Raw genomic sequence first — 24,565 nt, forward strand, 5'->3', positions numbered from 1 at the left:
ACTGCTGCTGCCGCTTCAACGGACTGAATGGAAATGAGAAAGCGAAAGAGGGGGGAGAGGAGGAGAGAGAGTAGAGGAGAGAGGAGAGGAAGGAGGAGGCGGAGGAGGAGGAGGGGAGGGGAGGGGGAAAGAGCTATAGGAGCGATTAGATCCTGCACTAATCATTTATTTCTGCTTATACTTGGTTCCATTGCTTCACTGTCTTTTCTATATTTGTAAGCAGCCCACACACACACACACACACAGACACACACACACACGCACACACAAACACACGTGGGATGCAAAGGAATCATACAAGTGGAACGGATGTTTTTTTGTTTTTTTTGCAATGAGGATCAATCAGACTTGTATTTATTATATTGAAACGTTTTTTGGAAGAAGGCCGTTGGTGAGACAATGTGTCTCTCTGAGTGACTCAGTGAAACAATATGACAGAAATGTGGGGAATAGCTGCAGTAAATCTAATACCACGAGGCAGTGGCGACCACACTGGGCTCCGTAGATTTCTGAGGGTCCCTGAAGGACTCCTCAGTGGCCAAAAAGCAAATGAGGTTAAATTTAGCTTAGAATTTGCGTGCTTTTGTTCTTAATTTGTTCGTTAGCAGCACAGAAGGAGATTGTGGGTAACTCAGATCATTAGTGTCTGTACAGCATCTTACTAAATCTCATGAAATACCTGGAACAAACCTTTATAGTGCTTCATAGTCTAAACTTTATCAACACGTTATTTGTGTGTGATTTATTTTGAGAACAGTATGTTTAAGCAGCTCATATTAATATAAAATAAACTGGGGATCCAACATTCTTCTTAATCTCCTTTGAAAGTTGTTACAGTCGTCTACTAAAGCAGCAACATGTAGAGTGAAATAATAAAATCCAACACAAATGCAACTATTTGTATTCAATCTTTTCATTTGGAGGTTTCGATGCATTTTAAAGACTAAATCCAAAGGAAGAACAATGCTTTTTATATAGGAAATTACATCATAGCAGGACTACATTGACAAAAAGACATCCCCCCATAACTAATGATTGTTTCCATTATCAACTGATCTGCTGATTATTTTCTGAATTAATCTTTTGATCTATAAAAAAAATCAGAAAAGTCAGAAAAATTCCCATTCAGCTGCATTTTCTAAAAGCCCAAGATATGTCTTGAAATGTTGTTCAACCAACAGTCCAACCCATGTTCCATACCACCATAATAAAGTTGAACAATGCCTCTACGGTTCTTGTTATAAGCTGATACTGAGCTTTATCAGTGCATATGGCTAAAATAATATTCAATTAAATTACCACAAAGCAGTTGACACAGAAGTAGCCCGGAGCTTTTTGGGGGCAGTCGCCTCCTTTTCCCAGTTGGTAGTACAAGCTCGGTCACACCATACTGCTTCAAATCCTTGTCAATAAGATGTCAAGGTCCAAGGAAGGCGCTTAGAAATATACATGGAGAACATTTGTCTCCAAGGTTTAGGACAATTTTTCCAGAGACGGTACTGCCTTCGATTCAGGGAACATCTCTGGAAATCCAAAATGTCTTGCTATTGTATATACTGTCCATAAACAACTCAGGTTGGTGGTATTTTATTTGTATTGTCTAAAGAGGTGATCATTTGCTGGAGATCACTCGGCACTTTACTTTACTTTACTCAGCACTTTACTTTATTATTCCCCCTGTATATTTAGTATTAGTATTTAGTTTTTAGTATTTAGTTTTGTGTTTTATATTTATTTTTCATTGATGCTCTGATGTGTACCGCTGCTGTGATTTTTGAAATTTCCCCACTGTGGGACGAATAAAGGAATATCATATCATATCATATTTATAACCATTTCATTCTTCGCTTTTCTCCAAAAAAATAAGACCACATTTTTTCTTAAGTGCATCAAGCAGCAAACGGTCTCACACACCCTGCAAATCAGCAAAACACAAGCTCGGGTGTTTTGACAGCAACACCTTTAGTCCTTCACGCACATTTGAAAAACCATGTTTCCTGTGCCTGGACAATGATTGTCTGTGAACACCATAACATAAGGATGGGTCTGTGAAGATGGTACATGTCTGATAAATGCCAATTAAAGCTGTGATGCTGCTTTTCCTTCAAGAAGAGATTTGCTGCACCTGCACATCATCATTTCTTTACTCTATACCCACTTTATTCCTGTTGCCCTCGCTCCCTTCCTTCTCCATTTCATCCCCAGAAAAACAAACTTAATCCAGCACTCTGGTTAGATTCTTTACAGTTTAAGGCTCCCAATATTTGAATCTGAGTCAAGCCAGGGGCAGCATCTTGCTCCTATGACGCTGAAGAGCCGGCCAAACCGACTCCGACTCTGGCATCAAAACAGTCGATGTGGCAGATGATGCTGGCTTTCCTGAGTGTGCAGATCTACATCATCGGAAAGCAAGGGCAACAAGAGAACGGTCCCGCAGCGTCAGCCAGCTGTGCACGTCAACAGTGCCAGGTGCCGGACATGTTGAGGTCGTCATCAGTCATGTCGCGATCAGGACGAATGTGCCGCAGATTAATGGTCACGCTGAGCTGGGAAGCGTTTGAAAAGGACTGTGTTCTGCATTTCCACATTCGCTTTTTAAAGATTGTTTGGCTCTGGTCCCCTGGATGAAAAATCCCATGTGTGCCAGAACAGGACATGGAAAACATGTTGATGACAGCGGTGAGCGGTCCCTCCTGTTACCTTCAGGGTCAATTTGACCCCATTCAATGTTTAACGTCGGTGTTCTTTGGGGTCAATTTGACCCCAGGCTGTTTTTCACTGTGTCAAACATAGAAGGAATATCAACTTTTTTATATATTTAAAGGGCTATTTAGGTAGTCAACAAACAAACATAAAGTACCTCACACTTAAACTTGGGAAACAATATTAATTCTAAGAATTTTCTGGAGGTTTTAATCGCTGGGGTCAAATTGACCCCGAGGGTAAAATATGTTAGTAAATGTGAAGGTAACAGGAGGGTTAACATGGTAATGTTTAGGGACGAGAAGACTCAAAGGATTATAGACAGATAGGCGTTATGAGCTTGGCTCTTCCACAACCCCGTAGGACTACTGGTCACACAGCGAGCCCTTTTTATACTCACACTACATTAGGTATAAGCAAAAATGATGGTGTAGCATGTTTCACTGATTATTGAAATCTCAGTGTCGTAATCTCAGCTGTGATTTGGTCCCTCCACCTTTTCAAATGCAGCAGTACCGACCTTAGATTAGCATAAATGCCCAATTTAAATCACATCTGTTTGCTGCGATTTCATAAGTGACCATTTGAGCTTCTCAATCTTGTGGTGAGGAATCTCAGATGAGGGATCAAGTGTGCGCACATCCAGGCAACGACAATCAGGTGCACGAGGAAAACATACTTAAATCGCAGGGCGTAAAGGAGGCTGTATTTCTCTTTTTATGAAGGCAATGCTTGGATCTGTAAGATATTCTTCAAGAGCACCCACTATTCGTTTGGAGCACAACAGCGTGCAGATATTATGTGCGTCCTGCAGATTCAAACCCTGAGATGCCATGAGCACGATGACAGCCCTTCTGTGGCTGAGAGGCATGTGATGCTGTTGTTGAATGGTTAAATAGTATTTCTTGTTACCTCGATCGGGTCAAAGTTCAAGGTCAAAGGTCGGGACCATTTGATTCGATTTTTTCTTGTTCCATCTGTTCCAACGGTGAGATGCTCAAACGTACGTGCCGAGAACGGCGATGGAGACACATTCATCTTTAAAGGAACCAAAAGACACAAAGGACACGACCAGAGGTAATAACTATTTGTGTAAAAGCAAGAGGCAGTTCATGTTGACCACATGGAATGTAGCTTTGGAGCTTTTAGAGTACGTATCTCTGGAAGTGAACTCACAACATGGCTGTCGTTGCGATGTAAGAAGATGAATTTTTTTCCCCCCCACCTCTGATGGATCGACTGTGGCTGCGACCGGCCGGCTGCTGCTTCTCCACCAGAGACCTGAGGCTGGATACTAACACCTTCATCTTAATCACTGAATAATCACTGAAACCAGAGTGGACACAATGTGTGCATGAGGAATCCCTCAATCGATAACATTTTAAAAGAGGAAGCACCTCCACCGAACATCTTCTTTTACACATTAGAGGTGCGCTGTGGAAGAGTGCCTTTAATTGAAAGGGGATTAACTGATGTCATCGGTCCGCCGTGTTGTTGATAAAACGTATCTACACCAGGCGTGATACACGCGGAGGAAAGCTTCATTTGAACAATGTCAGACAACACAGCAGCAGTAGAGTTTGAAGTGATGATTATCTGTAAAAACACAACTCTTTGCTGTCTTATAAATAGCTCATAAGGATCAACAGGAGCCCCGCTGCGTATCAGAGCTGTACATATTCTATATTGGAACTAGAACGGGCACTCAGTAGAGCGCATACCTTCGCATACCTTCGCATATCACAAGATTTGGCATTAAATTATGAACATGTTGGCATTAGTTGCATGCAAATTGGATAAAAATTGCTATGGTAAAAAAAAGATTTTGACCTTTTCATGACCTTGACCTTGGACCCAATCGATTCCAAAATCTAATCAAATGGTCCCCGGATAATAACCAATCATCCCACGAAATTTCACGCGATTCGGTTTAATACTTTTTGACTTATGCGAATAACACGCACACATACAAATACACGGCGATCAAAACATTACCTTCCGCATTTTCAATGCGAAGGTAACTACACAGCGAGGATCGATGCAGGAAATCCTGGTACACAGAAATGAATTGCAACAGGCTACGGGGTGGATGCTTCACACATTTATTTATTCCTGCATTTAAACATAATGTTGTAATGAGGCAACTCCATGGTCCGACTGATTATAACAAAAATATCCAGCAGACGCTCTGTAGTGAGTCCACTGATGTTCATCATGTGATGTTTCCCACGGTGATTCAGTCAACTGAGAGTTTCTTCATCAGCCCGTCACATTGAACCTCATCCTGCTGCCATGTTCATCCGTCACCTGCAAAACAGTCAGTGATGAATATTTGTTCTCTACCCTAGGGCTGCAAATCATAAGTTTATTATCTACAATGACAGTGTGTGTTTGTTTTGTTGAGGGCGGTGGGGGGGGAATCCATTATCTAGTCTGTAAAATGTCAGAAAATAGGGGAAATTGTTTAAGGATACATCAACATAATTGTTTGTTTTGTCTGACAAACATAAACATAAAGACCATGAACACAATTTTAAATGACAAAACAAAATAAAGCAGCAAATCCTCACATTTGAGACGGTGGAATTTGTGAATGTTTAACATGTTTGTTTGATTATTGGAAAAAACAATTAATCAAATATAATTGCTGATTCAATTTATGTCAATCAACTAATCTAAAAATCAAATAGTAATGACAATCAATAGAATAATACTCAATTAAACTGTATGTATTCATATTAGCGGGTTTAGTGTTGTGTGCTGCATCGAATCACATCTTTTGTATTGTGTCGTCATGTCCGTGTTCCGTATGTTGTTATTTTTCCGCCTGTACGTCAAGTCATTAAATGCCAGTGACCCAATAAAACTAAACATGTGCTCCTGCACTTCTTCCACCTCGGCCTCATTGTGGAGCAGCTACTGCCTCCGGCGGGGGCCGCCGCCGTAAAGTGTTCAGGAAAAAAAAGATGTAACCATCAGAAAATAAACCACATCGAGAGGCATTTTACAAGTAATCTCGAGTGACTTACAAACTGCAAGTGGAGCTGCTCGGAACGCATATAGATCTCATTCAATTGGACTCAAACTGGGTCACACAGCTATTAAAAGTGCAAAGTCAGTTGAGAGCCGTCTGAAGGCAGCTCGCATTCGCCAGGAAAGTACTGGAGCTGCTGGTTTTGCACTAGCGGGCAGCCGCAGCAGAGGGGTGGAACAGAGTGCGGCATCTTTTTCAATTAAATGCACACAACAGACGAGAAGCTGGCTAATATTCTGAACTCTTGACGTGCTCAGTCTCTAGATGGTTTATTTTCACTCTGCATATCCAGCTTATATACCGACTACTATAAATGACAAATCCCCCCTCAGTGTTACTACTCTGCATCCTTCCAATATGAAACAGCATCAAGTGCTGTGTGAAGGGATTGAAGATAAAACACTCGAGGAGGAGGATTTGTTTCGTGGTTTATAGCCTCCGATGCGGAGAGAGTTTACAGCAGTAAAAGCCCGACTTCTGCATATCAAATCGGAGGCCATCGTCGTGGTTGCGTCCATCTGGTGAAGGTACCGGAGCATTTAGCTGCTAAAGAGACCGATATTTCCTTCGTGAGCTGCGGGAGATCAAAACCAGAGATATAAGGAGAGTGAATATTGTTTGTCATGTGGACGGAAACACGACTCCAAATGAATGCTAATGCCTTCTCTATGAGGAAGTAGATGACAACGCTGCAATATGTTGGGTTAATAGCTTCTTCTCTGGCCCCAAGCAGAAAGAAAAATATGTTCCTGCTGCTTTAATGTCCCGACTAAATTATTTTAAAATTAAATTGACGCAGGTATGAAAACGGATTTCATGTCAAGGTGAAACAATCAATGATTTAAATAGAAAGTTTTTAAGAATTTAAGCAATTTTAGCCCCAAAAAAAGCACCAGCTACTAAAATGTGAGAATGTGTTGCTTTTCTATCATTGAATATCTTTGAATTTTGGACTGTTGGTCTGACAAAATAAGGAATTTCAAGACATCATCTTAAAATGTGGATTTTCAGTATTTTCTGACATTTTTACACGTTACGATGAATCGATGATAATAATGGAAAAAATAGTCGCAGCTCTCTATTTAGACCCTCCTAGTGCAAAGTGTACATAAAGTAAACAGCAGCTCAGAATGACTACCTGCTGTTCAAACACTGGGCTTTGTGCCTCCAGCAGTAAACAGACGTGGACAGCTGCAGGCACTCTGAATGACAAAGAGCTGCTGCAGCCATCGCCTGCCTCCTCGCTGGAGACACAGATTAGACATTTCAAATACTCTAGCCTTGGCCGTCCTTCAAGGCCGTCCGTGCCCATTAGTGACAGAGTGATTAGTGTGACATTCGAACGGCGGTGACACTCGGCGGGAGAGTCGCATCCAACATGAGAGACCACTCAAAGGAAGGCGCACTGTCATATTTCACCCGCTAACAATATCCGATTTGAGAGATTCGCCGGCTTCGTCGAGCAGGATCATTTGCGGAGCGCCTTTTATAACTTCCCCGTGGAGAGACGTGTTTGATCGATCAAAAGATCCACTTAAAACAATCCGAGGATTCGGGCTTGTTAAGGGGAAAGCTGATCCCGGACCGCGGGGCTACCGACTGAAATGTCATCTTAATGCTTCCTCGCTGTCAACTTCACCCTTTCAGTTAATTGGATTCAGATCAAAATATTCTTTGGACCAATGTTGGCGCTTTAAGGCACAGATGGGTAAAACGCTCCGTGACCTTAAGAAGTAATTAGCCGCGTAAAATCAATTTAACGTGCGTTACAACTGCGAGAATACAAATCAAAACATATCTACTGTGTTCAAAAGGCCACGTCTTTCAAACGCCATCTTTCCCTCCGCCAGCCGATGTTAACGCCGGCTCCTCTGAATGAAAGATTCATTTCTATTCTCACGATGAAAAGTTGTATAGTGCGGTTATGAATATCAAAATCCAAAATGTGTGAAAAAAGTAAGACCCGTTGCAAAATTTGCATTGAAAAATATCAACTTGGAAAACTGGCATGAAATTAAATATGCAAATTGGATAGAGGCCTAAACAATACTTGGTTGAGATAAGGCAAGACTTTAACTACCAAACATGAATTCATTTTAATTGCTGAATGTAAGTTCTAGACTCATTTAAGCGATTGCTTTGCTTTCACTTTTTTGTAAAATCACGACTTTTTGTTCCGACACTTTTAACGAACTTTAAAAAAAACTTCAAACCCATCTCCCGAGTCTCCTCAGATCCTCAGACATGAGGATGCAGATCCACAAAAGGAAACGGCGAGGTCTCTTTGAGAGGAAGGTTTACTCGTCTGGAACTCTCGAGGGGTCAGGTTGGAAGTTTCCACTGCGGGAAGCACGGAGCTGACTAATTAGTGAGAGACAGAAAGTGCGTAAGCAAGCTCCCCCACACAGAGCACAAAGCAACATGACTTTGTGGAGTCAATGGGAATAATTTCCCACAACATATTTAAATCTGAAGCAATTAAACAGACGAAAGTAGCATTTCTGTTAGATTTCTAAATTAAATGTGACTAAAGTACATTATTACGGCCGGCCATCAATCATCATTTCACCGAATTCCTCAGCCAAACACTTACTAGTTTTATATCTATTATTAAATCTCTCAATTTTGATGCTGAAGTTGGACAAAACAAGTGATTTAAAGATGTCACCTTGAATTGATAAGCAGTATTTAAACATGCAACAAATGGGGTCCAACCCACTTAGAGATATACTGTAGGTGTAATAACATGATGAATTACCATATAAGGAAAACAAACCTGTAATAATATAATATGTCTTCATCGACAAAGTTACAATTGTCACCAAATAATGCATGTTCATAAACACATAACAATTTCCTTATAGCTGTTTAAAACTACATTATTATTAAATCCTTCTATTGGGTATAAGTGTAACCCACTTGTTAGCATTTTATGATTGTTAAATGAATCGAGAAAATAATGGAATAATGACCTGATATGAAAAAACTAACGGTCATTGCAGGCTTAAAGTTCAATATGTTCCTGATCAACACAACACACATACTCCGTTTTACTAAAACATCTTCAAATCCACGAACAAATGAAACGTGCTCGGTGTGTGAATCTGTCTGCGGATGACGTGTGATCCTTCACGCGTGTTTTCAGTCCGATCATTAGTGAAGACATCTGTCCGGCGCATCCTTAATCATGTCCCTGCAAAAGAGGCGAGGACGCACATTCTCAATGAATTTCATTAACTTGCAAATCACCATCTCTCGCACTCGGCGTGCTTATGAGCAAGCGGTGGCAGTTCCCAGAATCCTCTCCGAATCCGTTACCTGAGAATGCCATTAACGCAGGCTGTGTGCTCCCGATCCACAAACGAGCATGCTCTCAGGAGACAGCAGAGGATAATTAGGCGCCTTCCGCGGGTCGGATAAGACTCATTTTCAATGTCGATTTGTGGACGGCTCAACTGGCTGGCTGTTGCCCGATGATGACATTGGCATGAGCCTGTGTGATGGCGTCTGTTGACATAGCTCCAGGACAACAGGGGGGTGGGAGAAAAAAAAAAGGAGTCACGCCACTGCTGAACTAGGAGGGTGGACAGCATGGGACGGCTGAGCTGACGGACAAAAAGAGCCCTCCGTTTCTATCAGTGGAACAGAGCTCATCGGCAGCTGAGGGGAGGGTTGAGAAATGCTCGATGACGGCGAGAGAGAGAGAGAGAGAGAGAGAGAGAGCAAGTGGCCAGGCCCTGTGTCCGATGTCTGTATTCAATGACACACTCGACAGACGGGAGTGGGAACAGGGTTGTGGCTTCATGTGGGGACGGCGCTCATAAAAAAGAGGCGGAGGGAAAAAAACAACCCAAGACTGGTGTAATAAATCCTGTCAGTGACGCATTGACACATTCATGAGGCAGCGAGAGGAAATGGGTAATACTTGGTTATGATCGCTATCAACAGCTATGAAAGTTTGGATACTTTCTTCCCATTGCCGAAATGGTTACGCCTCACCATCTGCAAGCAAAAGCCTGAGTTATTTACAATATCGGTTGAAGAAAGTTGAGAAAAGTCGGATCATCGTAGAGAGGTGAGACTGTGCAGCAAGAGCTCTTACATTTGTTATCCATTGCCAATGACTTCCTGTATGACCGGACTGAATGCTTACGACACAAACCGGCCAATAATCTCACAAGGATGCACAGGTCAGGGCATGTTGACAGCTCCTAGGGTAAACCTGGACTTACATGCTGATAACTACCAGGTGACAAAAAGTAAATGTTCAACCAGTGGTGGAAGAAGTAGCACAAAACTATTCACACTACTAAGTAGATCTGGATTGAAAATGTAAATGAAGTGTTGCTCACAATTGTTTTGCATTAATGTTGGTTAGTTTCATTTATATTAACACTTTATATCAAACAAGTTCATCAAATGTTTTGTATGTAAAAATGTAGGCGAGAGCCATAAAATAATGGTCTCCTCTCAGACTGTATTGTGTGAATACTACCCACAAAAGGATACGAATAAGCTGTAAGGTGTCAAAAAACGTACTTAATTCAAATAAAATGTACAAAATCTGCAATGTATTTCGGCCATTTCTTCGGAGTCGTCGTATAAGACGCATTATACAATCTTGCTAAAAACTCAATTAAACTCACCGAGCTGCCAGCGGCTGAGAGGCGACGAGGTACCGTTACTTAGTTACTGGTATTCTGTGAGCTGGGAGCGCAACACACCGCCAAGACAATACAAGTGAAGCACTCAACTGTGTCATCGCTCGCCGACTCAGAAGGGCGAGTGATGAGTTAACAGGCAGTCTGGAAATAAGCGGCGTTTTGAGAAAGTGTGAATCACCATAACCACGAGAGGTCTCGGAGCGTGCAGCCATCACCGGCCACCCGAAATAGTGTGCAGTTCGCTGCAACAGAATTAGCCGTGGACCGACACAGAGGTGCACACTCGCTCACAGACGAGAGGGATTGCATGATCCTCGTTGCGGGGAAAGTAATTACAGTGGAATAAAAACACAATATTTAAACCTGAAATGTGGGGTTAGTGAGGTATAAAGTAGCAAATTAGATGGACTTCAACATTTAAATGAAGTACAGTTCTTGAGTAAATGTAATTTGCTACTTTTGACCTTTGTGTTCCACAAAATGTCACATTTTATATATTTGATACATCTTTACTGAAATCTAACTCGAGACGAGACTGATTTAAAGCTTCTTATCTGACTTTGTATCTTCAACAATCCAATTTCACAGACTAAGTCAATCATCTCCTCTTCTAAGAGAACAACAGCACTGACTTTGATATACTGTGACTCACATTAAAAGCTTTCCATTGTGAACAAATCTCCAAACATGCAAAAGACAAGACAAAGGTTATTAGTGTCTTTTTTTAATGTACATTCTCACCTTTTTAATTTTTCCTTTTTAACTGCCTGTTCCATTAAAATGTATTTGTGATTTGTTTTGATGATGTTTGATTCCCACTGTATCAAATAAAAAAGAAGTACAAAAACAGAAATGTGTCTAACTTGTGCATTTCAGAGAGATTTTGCATGCATGCATAATCTTTCGAGATATAGTCTGAACATTCAATAATTTAGCCTTTTCTGTATAAACCAGTGGTCCCCAAACTACGGCCCGCGGGCCGGATCCGGCCCGCCTCCCCATTTGGACCGGCCCCCTGAACAATACCAGAGACGCGTTCCGATTTATTATTTTGTTCACCTGGCCCGCTGCCGTTGAGATTGCAGTGAGACGCGGAGAAAGTGTGAAGTGGTACTCTTCGCAATAGAACATCTTTGATGGGACGTGTCGCGTCTCGGCCAATCAGCGTTCAGATGTCCACAGCGTTTGGGAAGTTAGGTTAGCTTGAATGTTAGTCCGCTTCATCTGCTGCTGTCACGCTGCACGGTGTAGCGATGCTAACAAAGTACCCGTACGTTAAAAACGATGTGATTTAGCATATTTTTAGTGTCGATACTTCATTAAAAGAGCGATCAGAGCGCACGCGCTTCTCCGCTCTGTTAAATGCTGTCTGCACGCGCAGCGCTCACAGCGAGTGGCGCGCGCATCGCTCAGCCGTGATGCGCGCACACAGGTGAGCACAGGGTTTTTCCTGGGTCAAAATGGGTCTTCGGTGCTCCCCAAAAAAATGTTGGCGCGCTGCGCGCGCACCATCTATTGATGCACATCGGGCTGTTGAGTGAGTGATCAGCAGCTGGCCACTCGGTCAAGTCGCGCACCTCACAGTTGCGTATTGATCAGACAAGAAGACACGCGTATCAACTCCAGTGTTTCCCCGACCATTATAACAGGGTGAAATCTGACCACCCGTCACCCTGTAATTTTCGTCTACCCCCCCTCCTGTCAACACTTCTCGGCTCGCGCGCGCCAGAGCTCCGATGCCGGCGCGCGCCTCGCTCAGCTGTTTATTTGTTTATTTATTGGATCCCCATTAGCTGACGCCTTAGCGACCGCTAATCTTCCTGGGGTCCACAGAAAGGGCTACAAACAAAACATATCTTGAAACCAGTTGCATTTCAGTGGCACTGGGATGGCACTTATTGTGGTGCTTTTGTGGTTTGACTGAGTTGAGGAAGTGTTGCTTCCTGTGTTCTTGTTGTTCTTGGTTTGTACTCTAGGTTGAATGCACTTATTGTAAGTCGCTTTGGATAAAAGCGTCTGCTAAATGACATGTAATGTAATGTAACCAACAGTTAAAAATAGTACAACAAAGTAAAAAAATAGTGCAGTCAGATGCTCAGTACAGTTGAAGGATAAGATATATGTTATGCAAATCAACTTAATTCATACAAAGAAAAAGAAAAAGAAAATCAGATGACTAAAAAGCAATAAAGCTGTGATGCGCGCACACAGGTGAGCACACCTCAGTGTTAAAGCCCCCCCCCCCCCCCGCTGGCCCTCCAGCAGACAAGGGAAACGTTATGTGGCCCTCTCAGGAAAAAGTTTGGGGACCTCTGGTATAAACTGTTCCCAAGGGGTTTTAGAAACAAGTAACAGCCCTATGCCGCCACCTACTGGACAACACCGTAAAGACCACCTCCATATTCTGCTGTAAGCTTTCTTCATTATTAATTTCTCACCTCAGACTCTGCTCCGTCCTGTTGAAGCTCAGGAGAAGGTGGTGCTCCCTGCTGAGGTGTAGTATCCCGAACAGTCGGTCGAATATCTCTGCGACAGCAGGACTGAATTCAGCTTAAACTCTCCAAATCGATAAGCACCAAATGTCTGTAATGAAAACAGCAAATATGTTTAAATAAGGAAATAAAAAACACCAATAATACAAAACATCATCATCACGCTTGACAAGTGCTGCTTTCGGAAGAAAACTAAACTTCTACACAGGTGTGTTGTTTTTCCTTAAAATAAAAGTAAATCTTTCTACCAGCCAATATAGTTTTAGCACTTCATATTTTGGCATGTTTGGTTGAATGTTGGAATAATATCTTCAGCGAGCACTGATGAATCTTGAAAACACAATGAATGGTTGATGTTTGGTTTGGTTTGTGTGTCAGCATGATAAGGAAAAACTTTGTGGAAAGGTGAAGCACGAGCCGAGGACGAAAGCATTATTACAATTTGGGAAGATAAACACAATATTCATGGAGACATTTTCTAGTTATTTTCGTTTGTATCCTGGTTCCAGTATGTTAGAAACTAGTAACTTGGTTTTGAAAGGTTTTTCTTTGAAACATTACAACACCGTAGGACAAAAACATTTTTTTGGGGACATGCCAAAGTAGGGAAGAATACAGGTGTAAATAATTAAATGGAAGATGGTTTAAATCAATTTAACTGCATCAGTTCCTGTCTCATCTTACTGGGACACTTGATGTGACCGAAGTCATCGTTAATATTTGTAACAAGAACCTCACACACTGACAGACTTAATACGATTTAAATGCTAAACATGTTTGTGAAATGAAACTAGGGCGACCACAACTGCTTTCTAATAGATCAAGTGGTTTAACGTCTAATTACATATCGCAGATGTTCTTGGAACATAATCCTTTGATATAACAGAGGACTCCTGGTCTAACTTTAGTCCGTCCCAGATTGATCATCTTGTTGACAGTGCCATAGGCTCTCTGAGAATGACACTGACGAGTAGCCCTCTGAAGAAGAAGACAGTGAGGAAGAGGAGGTTGTCTCTGGGTCCCTGGACCCTCAGACCGCAAACTGAAGCAAAAAGCACGGCTTGCTGATGGCGTATAACTAATCAAAAATCCGAAGAAATCCCGCTTAGTTTGGCTTGAACATAAGAAGGATATACTCCCCTGTCACCATGCCAGAGCAGAATATAAAAAAAAAAAAAAAAAAAAAAAAAACAACCTTTCAGCACTTAGCCAGGCTAGCACAGAGAGTCTGATGTCTGTGAGTGAGAGCACCTAATTCTATAAACTTTACTAAACTAACTGAACTAATTTAATTAATTTAATTAAAAATTAATAACTAATAGGGACAAAATTAATAATCTCTGTCCCCAGTGAACCATTTTGGAAACTGTATGCCTGGGTGTATGTATTTTGAGTTTCTTTCTATTGTCAACCATTTCTTTTTTTTCCAACTATTTTCACAACGTTTCTACTCACCTGTCTTCCCCCCCCCCTACCTGCTGGTTACTTTGCCCATAACGGCGGCTTCTCTATTATATTTATTTTTTAATTGTATCTCTGCTAATAGGCCGGCCACCTTCACACTGGCTGTTATGTTACCTCTCCTGAAGAAGCCCACCTGGATCAGAGAGGTATTGGCCAACTACAGACCGATTCTCTCACCTCCTCTCTCTCATCCTCCTTCCTTGCCCCTCCTCAAGAAAAGTGGTCGAAATCATTCATGCGACTTTCACAATCATAATAGTTTTTTGAGAAAAATCAGGTTTTATTTAGAAAACACCAATCAGAAAATAAAAAACTGGTGAAAATGATGAGACGACCTCTCCTGGTCTTGTTGTCTGTCTTGGTCTTGGTCTTGTTAGACCTTACTATGACACCATTGACCATTGAGCCCTGTTACAGAGACTGGAGCACTGCAGCACATTTCACAGTAACAGATTGTTTGGTTTTGGATTTATCAGTCAGATCGATCTCAGTTTGTATTTGTATATTAATTAGATCGATCTCACGACACTTCCTAAGTTGTTCATAATTTTCCAAATTGTATACTTTTTACTCAAGCTTCATAATCAATTGTGCTTTATTAATACATAACACCTATAAACATATCATCAAACTCTTATGCAGATGACACTCCAACTCACTATAAATAAAACCAACTATATTTGAAACTAAAAAAAAAATTAAAACACAAAATGATTCACAAAAAAAACAAAATGAAAAACAACAAAAATGACCTGCACCTTCATGAAAACCGCACTAAAACCAACACCTCGATTCACAGTATCTGGATATGTATGGATCAGAATCTATTTGATCATGTCATTTAAAGGCATCCAAATCTCTTGGCAAAGCTTAATCTGTTTAGAATCTCCCTTTTCTTTAACTCCCCATAAGACTTCTTTCTTTATGTCTGTTTCAAAAGAACTGCATTCTTTTATCAAATACATCAGAAAGAAAAAAATCTGTCTCTGGGCAAAAAAACTTCCTTAAAATTGTTGCTTAATCCCTTATTAGCAGGCTGCTTAGGCCGAGATCTCATATATCCAGTTTCTCTAGAATGCTGCAGTCAATCTCAATCACTTCCTCGTGGTCAGTCCTCAAATCACCTTAAACTTTTTCCTCTGCACTGGCTCCCTTGAAAATCAAGAATCACTTTTAAATTAATACTAAACTCAAAAAAATTCTGATTGGTGCAGATCCATTGATGCCTAAAGCTATGACCAGAGCTTATGAGCTTATCTTGTATATTGCTTGCACTATTTTGGTTTAACACAGAGCTCGGAAGTAGAATGGTTCCTAGAGTCTTAGTTATCAGATGGAGCCCTATTTTTTCAATTGCCTTTCTTTTTCCAGGAGCTCCCGACCCTCCCTTAAGTCACCTTGTAGTTCCTTATTTTTAAGGCCTCTCTCTTTTAGGACCTTTGAAGATAGTTGTTTTAGGTTGAATCAGCTTTGGTATGGTCCAGCCCCCTTGAGCTGCTGCCCTTGCTTTTATCTGCTTGGGTCCTTTTTTTTTTTTTTTTTATCACTTCTCTCACTCTCTTTGGCCTATGATGAACATCTCTTTCTCTCAATCACATAACTCTCTTTCTCCCCGAAGTCCTTTTTGACTGACTTTCCGCCCCCCTGGTCATCCGATCCATGACGCCTGCATCAGCGCTGCTTCGCCTGACTGACGGACTGGACTCCCATACACCTCTCCCTGCCTGATCCATCGCCATGTGCATGACCCACCACTCCTCCTCCCCTGACCTGATGACATCTGGGAGGTGGATCATATTGAATATGATCATAAATTGATGCTCATCCTCACATGTCATCTATAACATCTGTATTTTCTATCTAAATCTCTCCTTCTGTCTGTCCATCTGTTGCTCTTTCCCTCTGTACCCCTGTTTTGATTCCCCTGGTTTGTTCTCCCTCCAGGTTGTTTTTTTTTTTCCCTGAAGGTTATTTGGGAGTTTTTCCCTGAGAGGAAATTTTAATTTGTGAAATGTTATTATGGGACAGTGAATTAAGGTGAATTGAATGTACAGTAATTTGGAAAATATTGATACCAGCGTGAAATCATAAAACCCTTGGGACTGGTTGGAGTAAGCCAGCCCCAAAATGAACCTGTTGGTCCTCTGTGAAATCTAGAGTATCAGAGAGTTCCCCCAAAACACCTAAATCGCTCTAATTTTAGGATGTAGTATTTGGCAAGCGCTTTTATCCCAAAGGGGCTTTAAAAGCCGTGGAAATGTCAACCAACAGTGGGAAACCCTGTTTACAATGTGTTGAATGTGCAGACAATGTGGCACAGTATTACTGCAGGTCAATAGTTAATTTCCACATATATTTAACGAAACATTTCCCATCTTTCTTATAGTTTGTCAAATTTAAATCAAAAGTCTGGATGTTTGCCATCCAGCAGTATTTGAAAGGGCAGGCGGGAGTTACTATTTCCTCTAACCTTTAATATGTTTCTGGCATCAAACGCTTCTCGTTCACTCGTGGTTTGTCTTCTGGCGCCGCCCGTGTCTTCAACTGGAGAAACACCGGAATGCAAAAGAAAAGCTGAACAACGTAGGACAACGATGCGTCTCTCCTGGACAAATACATATGTGGACTTGCTGCTCCAGTGGGAAACAGCAAGGTGTCAATCCAGGTCATTTCATTGTGAAAAGTGGGGCTAAAGAGAAGGGGGAAGAAACTGGATTTTAATCGTATACATTCTGGCAAACATGGTCAGGAGCGACACGATCCCTCCCTTGTGGGGTGTTGTTGGTCAGCTCGGTACAAATTTGAGAACTGGAGCTGGACTTTATCCATGGACAAAATGAATGAAGCCATTGTCAGAGTTCTTGGAAAACATGCACGTCAACAGAGCGGTGGCCAAACGGTGAACGGGTTGCCTGATGCTTATCTTCAAGAATTTGTTATTGTAATTAAACATTCAGCTTTGTCCTCCTCACTGCAGCTCAGCTGCAAGCCAAGAGATAATGAGCGGACATTGGCAAACAGGTTGGGTGTAGGAGCTACCAATGTGGTCACAACAGGTCAATAACCTTGTTTTTAACTTAACGACTGGCACATAAAGCCGCAAGCATGACGCGTCGTTCTTTACCTGCGGAGTCCTTTCTGAACAGAGTGTTCATCACAGTGGCGTGCAGCTTCACTCTGTCCCACTCTCTGACCATCAGCCCTGCTGAGACAAAGTGCTCTACCAGCCGGTCCGCAATCACCTGCAACCTTAAGAGAAGAAATAAGAAGTAAAAGTGATGCGTCAACTTTGTGAATTTGCGTCATTTTCCACATGATTTGTTACCGGTCCACTTACTTGTCAGATCTGTCTTTCACATTGACTTTGGCATACAATATGTCCACCATAGCTGGGTCATCGTTCATGTACTCTATACCCGTCACCTCCAACGGCAGAGGCTTTCCCTCTGTGATGTCTCTGATGGAAGACAGCGGAAAGCAGATTGCAATTAAAAGGTTCCTCAGTGTTGTATTATAAGTTTTATTTATTGTGGCACGTGACACCGAGTGCACTCTTAAATGTATCTAATCCAATCATAATAATGACATCTAATCCGATTCCATCTAATCTAATCCAGAAATTACATAATCTGATTAGATATTAAAGAAAAAGTGAGGTGGTATTCAGTTTTTTCATATTGAAACCAAATTCCATGAATAAGCCCAAACTAACAATGTACGTCTCAATACGCTCCAATTTACCCAGCCTTATCTGTGGCAACCAGCCAAGAGTCCGTTCGTTATTACTGAGGATGTAGATCTTTAAAACTGGTTACAAATAGATCATGTTTATTTATTTTTTAAAGGCTCCATAATGTCTGAAAAGAAGTGGACCCTGTCGTTTTAGCAAATGCGACTCAAACAGGGGGCGAACTTCTGCCGTGGATTTAGCGGTAGTGAGAACTACCACATATCTCGATATAGAGACTGTGGTTTGGCAGGTCATACATTTGTACCCGTCACAATCTCACAAATCAAAGTAGGACACAGAGTTCACTGGTCTAACAGCACACTAGCTGGCAACTATCCTGGCACTAATCCAAATTGTCATAAATGTCAACTCGGACAAGCGAAATTCACTGACACGTTTTGTACTCATCTCCTTATCTTTATTTTGGAAGTCTGGCGTTTGACCAACTCTAACACCCTCCCCTCACCCGTAGGCGGCCTGTTTGGTGTCCTACTCACAGACCATTCATTGTCATTCTCTTTTATAGACCTTCCTACGTTTAGCAGTTTGTGACACTGCTAGCGATGCATTGGAAGAGTCCCCACTCGATTAAAGAATGCCCGATCCTTTGTGAAATCGCAAAACAATTTAAACACAACCGTTCACATTATTTCTTAAATTATGCTTACAAAATGTATTGTATTTTAGATGTATCTTAATGTTCCAATTTGTTCAATAGATTTGCTTCTTGTGGTTGTATCATTGATACAACCCACTTCTCTCTATAAGTATATAAATGGTATTAGCCAACTTTCTTCAGTAGTCTAATCTTTTAGTTTGGCTTTTTAATGCTGAAGTACTTTTTTCATTATTATGAGCACGCACATCTCTGCTAAACACAATTTTTAAAGTGGTGCTTTTATGTCTTTCTTTGGGAGTGTTAGATAACTAAGAACTTCTTTGGTCAAGGGCGGCCGTAATATAAACACAGTGCATACACACGCTCACAGTGCAGCAGAGAGGCTCATCGATGAAGAATAAGTTATATCAGGCTTTGAAAACACATACAACACTTGTTTGTAGGATTAAGTCATCGATGACCTTTTATGAACTTTGTTCCAAACAACAAATATGTAAAATACCACCACATATATGCTTTAAAGCAATATTTGTTGCTATTCTGTCAAACAATATATTATAAAGCTTTTTAGTAACACAGTTTACATTTTTGCATAAAATAACTTTTTAGCATATACCTGATGAAGTTTTGGCACTCTTGGAGGTGTTCGCATGCTTTTCTCACTTCTGTGTCGTTTAACAGAGCCAGGGTGCCGATTGTCAGGTGAAGTTTTGCAGGGTTCTGAAAGATGTTTTCCTCTACTCCATGATCCTACACATCAGGGAACAACAACGAGTGAATATTGAATTATAATGTGCTGATCTTAAGCCATACATGGCTACCACTGGCCCTCATCAATACCACACATGTTCCTTCGACAGTACCTGCGAGCACTGCTGCAGCACCTCGTCTTTAAAGCTCAGGAATCCTTCTTGAATTTTGGGATCATTCATATGAAACGACAGGAAATGCGTGAAAGGCTGCTTCTTCCGGAAACTCTCAATGAGGACCTCTACTCGTGTGACTGCAGATGAGACTCCAGCTTTTTGGGAGCCTGTGATAACTGTCAGGCAGAAGGAATAAAGTTGAGGGGAAATCTTTCGTTTCAGGAACTGTCATCTCACCTGTTTTAAGACGCTGTCAATCCTCACCAATCTGTCCTTCCACTCCTGGTTTTGGGATATTGATAGACGTCTTTGTGTCCAACTCCAGACGTCTGCGTGTCTCTCCTTTTTTCCCAATGATGTATCTGCAGAACAAAGTGTGCTGCTTAGAATCAAAACCTCTTGTGCTTTTCAAGTTGGGGATGATAGCGAACAATCAAAACGCCTTTTATAGACAGTTAACTCACTTGTAAAGAACACTTGGGACATCGATAGCACAGCGGTATCCCTTATCAGTCTCTTCAATGACGATGGCATCACAGGTTTCCTCATCGGCAAGGTCTTCACTCTCTAGACACACACATGTACAGATGTATTACTGGTTTCTTTTTGTTAATAAAGTAGTTCTGCTGACTGGCAGCACTGTTTGCGAAGTCATACATACACATAACAGGACCCAAGTTACCTGGTGGTCCCATGTAAGACACGTCTTCTTCTTCCTCCTCATAATGTTCTTCCTTAATGATATTCCTTCGGTACATTCTCCCATTTATATTGATGAGAGCTGGACGTAACACTTCCATAATGTGGCAATTCTAACCTAACAACACAATTATATATCTCCGAAATGTTCGTCAGTAAGCTAGCGAACTATTAACCGAAAAATTAACGAGCTTATGTCGTATTTTAAAACATTTCAGTTGCTATCAAGTTGCTTGTTAGTTGACGTTCACATATCGTTTTCCCTGCTTTACGGCAGTCAGGGGTTTGGTGAACGTTGGCAAGATGGCCGTCATTTCAAACGTAAAATGCAGTCTTCTGTCGTAAACTAGTGGCGAGACAAAATAAACAGCATAACCAACTGCACGGCTTGAAAGTCGTTCGAGATTTACGTGAACGTCGACGGGGAGTTAACATTATATTGTTTGGAGGGAAAAAAGGTAATTTATTTTCATGATTAGTCGGGCAACACTAATGGAGAATGGCCGTTGCTCACCAGGACAGTTAAGCTAGCTTTCCTGCTAGCCACTTAGCATTCTTGTCGCAGTTAATATCTCTACATTCGTATATTAACGTTGCAATGAAAGCAAGCCTAATAACTTCAAGTCTCGTGTGGCTATGGTGACATCACAGCCTGTGGAAACCAAAACGCGAGTCTGCCGTAGTAATGTTTACCATCGTATAACAACAGCACAACATGTTTTCTTCTGTGTGTGTGTTTTAAAGTTCTCCAAGGCCATGGCAGCGTCTTCTTCGTCCTCCTCTGCGGGAGGTGTGAGTGGCAGCTCGGTGACAGGATCTGGATTCAGTGCTTCAGAGCTAATCCCTCCACGAAAAGTCCTGTACACGTATCCTAAAGGTGCAGGTGAAATGATGGAAGGTGAGATAAAACGCAGCCAAAGGCGTCTGTGTTTTAGCTGTCTCTCCCCTCACAACAAGGCAGGGATTAAGGGGAGTATAATGTGAGACAACACGCTGTGCATTCATTTTGTTTTAGGTCATTTACATTGAGAAAGCACTGGGCCCCTCACACAATCATTGCACTTTCTCAGATTTGAGTCTAGTGCATTTTAAATGTACTTTTAGGTCTCAGAGATAAGCAACTGATTTATGAATTAAACGTACAAACCAAACACTGAAAAAACGACGAGTGACACCAACCTGGGTGTTTAATGAAGTCGCATCGCAAAGCTTGAAAGTCGTCTTTCTTTTCACTGAACTTTAAAATACCCATTGCCAACATTGGTCTGAATCAAGCTTCGGCTAGGTCTTGAGTCTTGCACATGTCTGCATGACCAGAAGCCACAAAGAAATGTGTGTATTGGAACAAAAGGAAGTCCTGTCGAGCTCAAATACAGTAATTCATGTGGTTGGTTTGGCTTTTGTATAAAAGCTCAAAGTTCGCCAGGCTAATTAGAATAACTGCCTTGCAGTTGTTTGCCTTCGCCAACCAGTCAAGTTGCAGTTTACCTGTCAAAAAAGGCCCTTCCTTCATCATTTAAGATTGGAGGAGCAGGATTAGCATGCAACTTTACTGAAATAGAGAGACACTTTGCTTCACCCATTCGCTGATCCCCAGAAAAGGTTTAGACATGTCCCTACATGTGTCGACGTCTTTCAGTTCCTCTGTGACTTGAAGTACAGTCTGTCTCACTCGCATTGAACAATGTTACATGTATCTTGCAGCTTTACAATTGTTCTTCTTCATCATCCAACAATTGAGTATCTATAGTGTGAAAAACGGTAATAAATTGATGTTCGCTCCACTGGCATGGCATCCAGTTAAGAAGAGGTGCAACACAGTGATGAAGAGGACTGCAGTGATGCCATAGGTCTTATGCTCTTCCTCTTTGTTTATTTTAAAACTGAAGGCTGAACATCTCTTATTAATATTTCCTCTGAAACTTCTCTTTCTGGAGAAGCATGAAGGCTTAATTTGGAGACACTCGTGACCTATGATCTTTGTGAACACGTCTTCACCCGCATTTAACTTCCTCTTTGCTTCTGTCTGTTTCTTTCTAGACGGCTCTGACAGATTTTTATGCGAGTCTGTATTCAGCTACCAAGTTGCCTCCACACTTAAACAGGTCAAACATGGTAAGTTGAGTAACTATATATGCAAATTGTGTTTGTTTTGGTTGATCCATGACAACCTGGTTCCTTAATAAAGAAGGTGCTGTGTGTTCTTCCAGATCAACAGGTGTCTAGAATGGAGAAACTGGCAAGCTTGGTGGAGGAGCTGGAAGCAGATGAGTGGCGGTACAAACCGATTGAACAGCTATTGGGATTTACACAGTCTTAAATAGAGAGATCCTCAGGCCTTTCGTTAATAATTCAGCCAAATTAAAGGAGATAGTTTATTTCAGTTCATAAATGATATTCCTTTTGTATGGTTTCATTATATATTATAAGTGTAAAATATCGAGAGTTACTGAATGTGAGATTTATCACTTTGATTATTTTATGCGTGGTTTTCTTTTCTTCAAAAAGAAAAAAAACTATTGTGCTTGGCATACTATAATAAACTACTGTCAACAAAAACCTCCTTGTTATGTGCCTGAATAATAAAAACTGTTGTAATCGGCGAATAAAGGTGTTTTTCCAGTCCAATCTGCTCTTAGCCTCAGTGATTACAGAAATAATTAATTTCGTAACGTCCCCTGAAGAGACATTTTTGTTTCCACATGCACTGTAACTCATAAATCTGGAAATCTGCTCAGTCTCCTCATCGCTGCTCACTCCAACTGCGCTTGGAGCAAAACAACGAGAGTGTGTAAATAAAGCCATACTTGGACATTTCCCTGCTGTTTGTGTGTGTGGTGTTTTCTAGTTTGTTATAAACCCACTTCCTCAAGTTCATTTCTAACATCTCGCTGTGCACACAAATCTTTGTGCTGTTATTTTTATGTTGAAAATGTCCACTTTTGCTGTTACTAAAGCAAGCTGAAGTCTGATCGTCTCTGGACTGCTGCTCTGCTGTGTTGACGGCGAGGAAAAGCGCTGGCCTTGGTGTTTTGCTCAGCGAATGAATGTTTTCAGACAAAAGGGGTGGGAGCGAACAGAATGTCCTGTTCTGGGTGTGAATGTAGAAGGACGATGTTGAAAATAACAAGACACGCCTACAGCCGCAGCTTACATTTCCTTTTTAGAGTTCAGAAGTTCGATTTGAATCGCACTTTAAGGAATTCACTCTTTAACTTGTTTGCTCATAGTTGGGGGGGGGGGGAAGTGTTCTGCAGTTGCAGGATTTGCTGAAGCCTTTTAACTTTAGTCCACATTTGTTGGAATGTAAAAAGAAACATAACCCCCCCCCCCCCACACACACACACACTCTCAAAACCTTGTGATGATGGCTATTCATTTATTACATCCTCCTTAGAACATGTTGTACCTACGCATGTTTATGTCTTTCAGTTCCTCCCTGACTGAGTACAGTGTGTCCCACTCATGTGGAGCAATGCAACATTTATCTGGCAGCATTACCATTTTTTTTCTTCTTCGAGTAAACATTGAGTATGTTGTGTACGCTGAGGCTCAGTCATACTGTACATGAAACAAAGGAGCAGTTTCTGCTTTGCATTGTGAGCTTTCTTGCAATTTGCTTTGGTTTCCATCTGTTAAAACTTCCTGTTAATGCCTTAAATCACTTTGATGGCACCAGAGATTACTTTGTGTCCGTAATGCTATGCTGTGTAAGCTTTCCTCGTGGGGCATTTCTATTGCCCGGCCTGTTTTTTCATTGGTGTGCCAATTGAGGGCAAATGTAGGAAGATGCACATCTTTGAATAGAAACCAATTATAAGCATATTATCCTGTTCCCAGTGTTGTGTTTTGCAGTCGCTTGTGTGTTGTTTTCACCTCTGTGTGGTAGATGAAAAAATGATGTAATGCTTGAGCAAAACAGGTGACGTAATGTGCACTGCAACACTCAACCAGCTGAGTTTTTCCTGCATGGACTTTAGTCAATGCAGTTAATACACCGGATGGACATACAGTAAAGCCCTTTTTCATGCTTATATAATATTTTAAACAAAAATATACAATAAGAGTCTTTCAAGCCCCGGAAAGTCTCTTTATATTTACAAAACACTGGGTCTGCTATTCGTCACCCCCAACACCCCTCCTCCTCCTCCTCCTGTTTGTCTTCTCTGCTGGCATGTTACCAGGCAAGATACAGCGCCGATGCCGTGCCTCTCTTTTTGATTGGACGGCTGGATGCTGGATGGGCGTGGCCTAGCACTCTATATATAAACATTGTTGCAGGACAAACCGCAGA

General features: G+C 41.4%; 2 protein-coding genes across 2 annotated transcripts; one reads left to right on the forward strand and one right to left on the reverse strand.

Annotated features, from left to right (window-relative positions):
- Nucleotides 1-4,789: 4,789 nt before the first annotated feature.
- Nucleotides 4,790-20,517, reverse strand: ascc1 (activating signal cointegrator 1 complex subunit 1). Its single transcript, XM_056429495.1, has 10 exons — nt 20,255-20,517; nt 20,037-20,139; nt 19,837-19,934; nt 19,570-19,748; nt 19,323-19,456; nt 17,695-17,814; nt 17,482-17,606; nt 16,828-16,901; nt 12,840-12,984; nt 4,790-5,010 (listed from the first exon to the last, which is right to left on the reverse strand). Exons 1-9 carry the CDS (start codon nt 20,370-20,372, stop codon nt 12,868-12,870), a joined length of 1,068 nt encoding a protein of 355 aa, XP_056285470.1. The 5' UTR covers nt 20,373-20,517; the 3' UTR covers nt 4,790-5,010; nt 12,840-12,867.
- Nucleotides 20,518-20,630: 113 nt separating this feature from the next.
- On the forward strand, nt 20,631-23,088 carry anapc16 (anaphase promoting complex subunit 16). The gene is made up of 4 exons (XM_056429496.1): nt 20,631-20,729; nt 21,016-21,169; nt 22,312-22,386; nt 22,482-23,088. The coding sequence occupies exons 2-4, from the start codon at nt 21,028-21,030 to the stop codon at nt 22,589-22,591; spliced, it is 327 nt and encodes a 108-aa protein (XP_056285471.1). The 5' UTR covers nt 20,631-20,729; nt 21,016-21,027; the 3' UTR covers nt 22,592-23,088.
- The last annotated feature ends 1,477 nt before the right edge of the window (nt 23,089-24,565 follow it).

Source organism: Pseudoliparis swirei, chromosome 13 (assembly GCF_029220125.1).
Source record: "Pseudoliparis swirei isolate HS2019 ecotype Mariana Trench chromosome 13, NWPU_hadal_v1, whole genome shotgun sequence".
Taxonomy (NCBI): domain Eukaryota; kingdom Metazoa; phylum Chordata; class Actinopteri; order Perciformes; family Liparidae; genus Pseudoliparis; species Pseudoliparis swirei.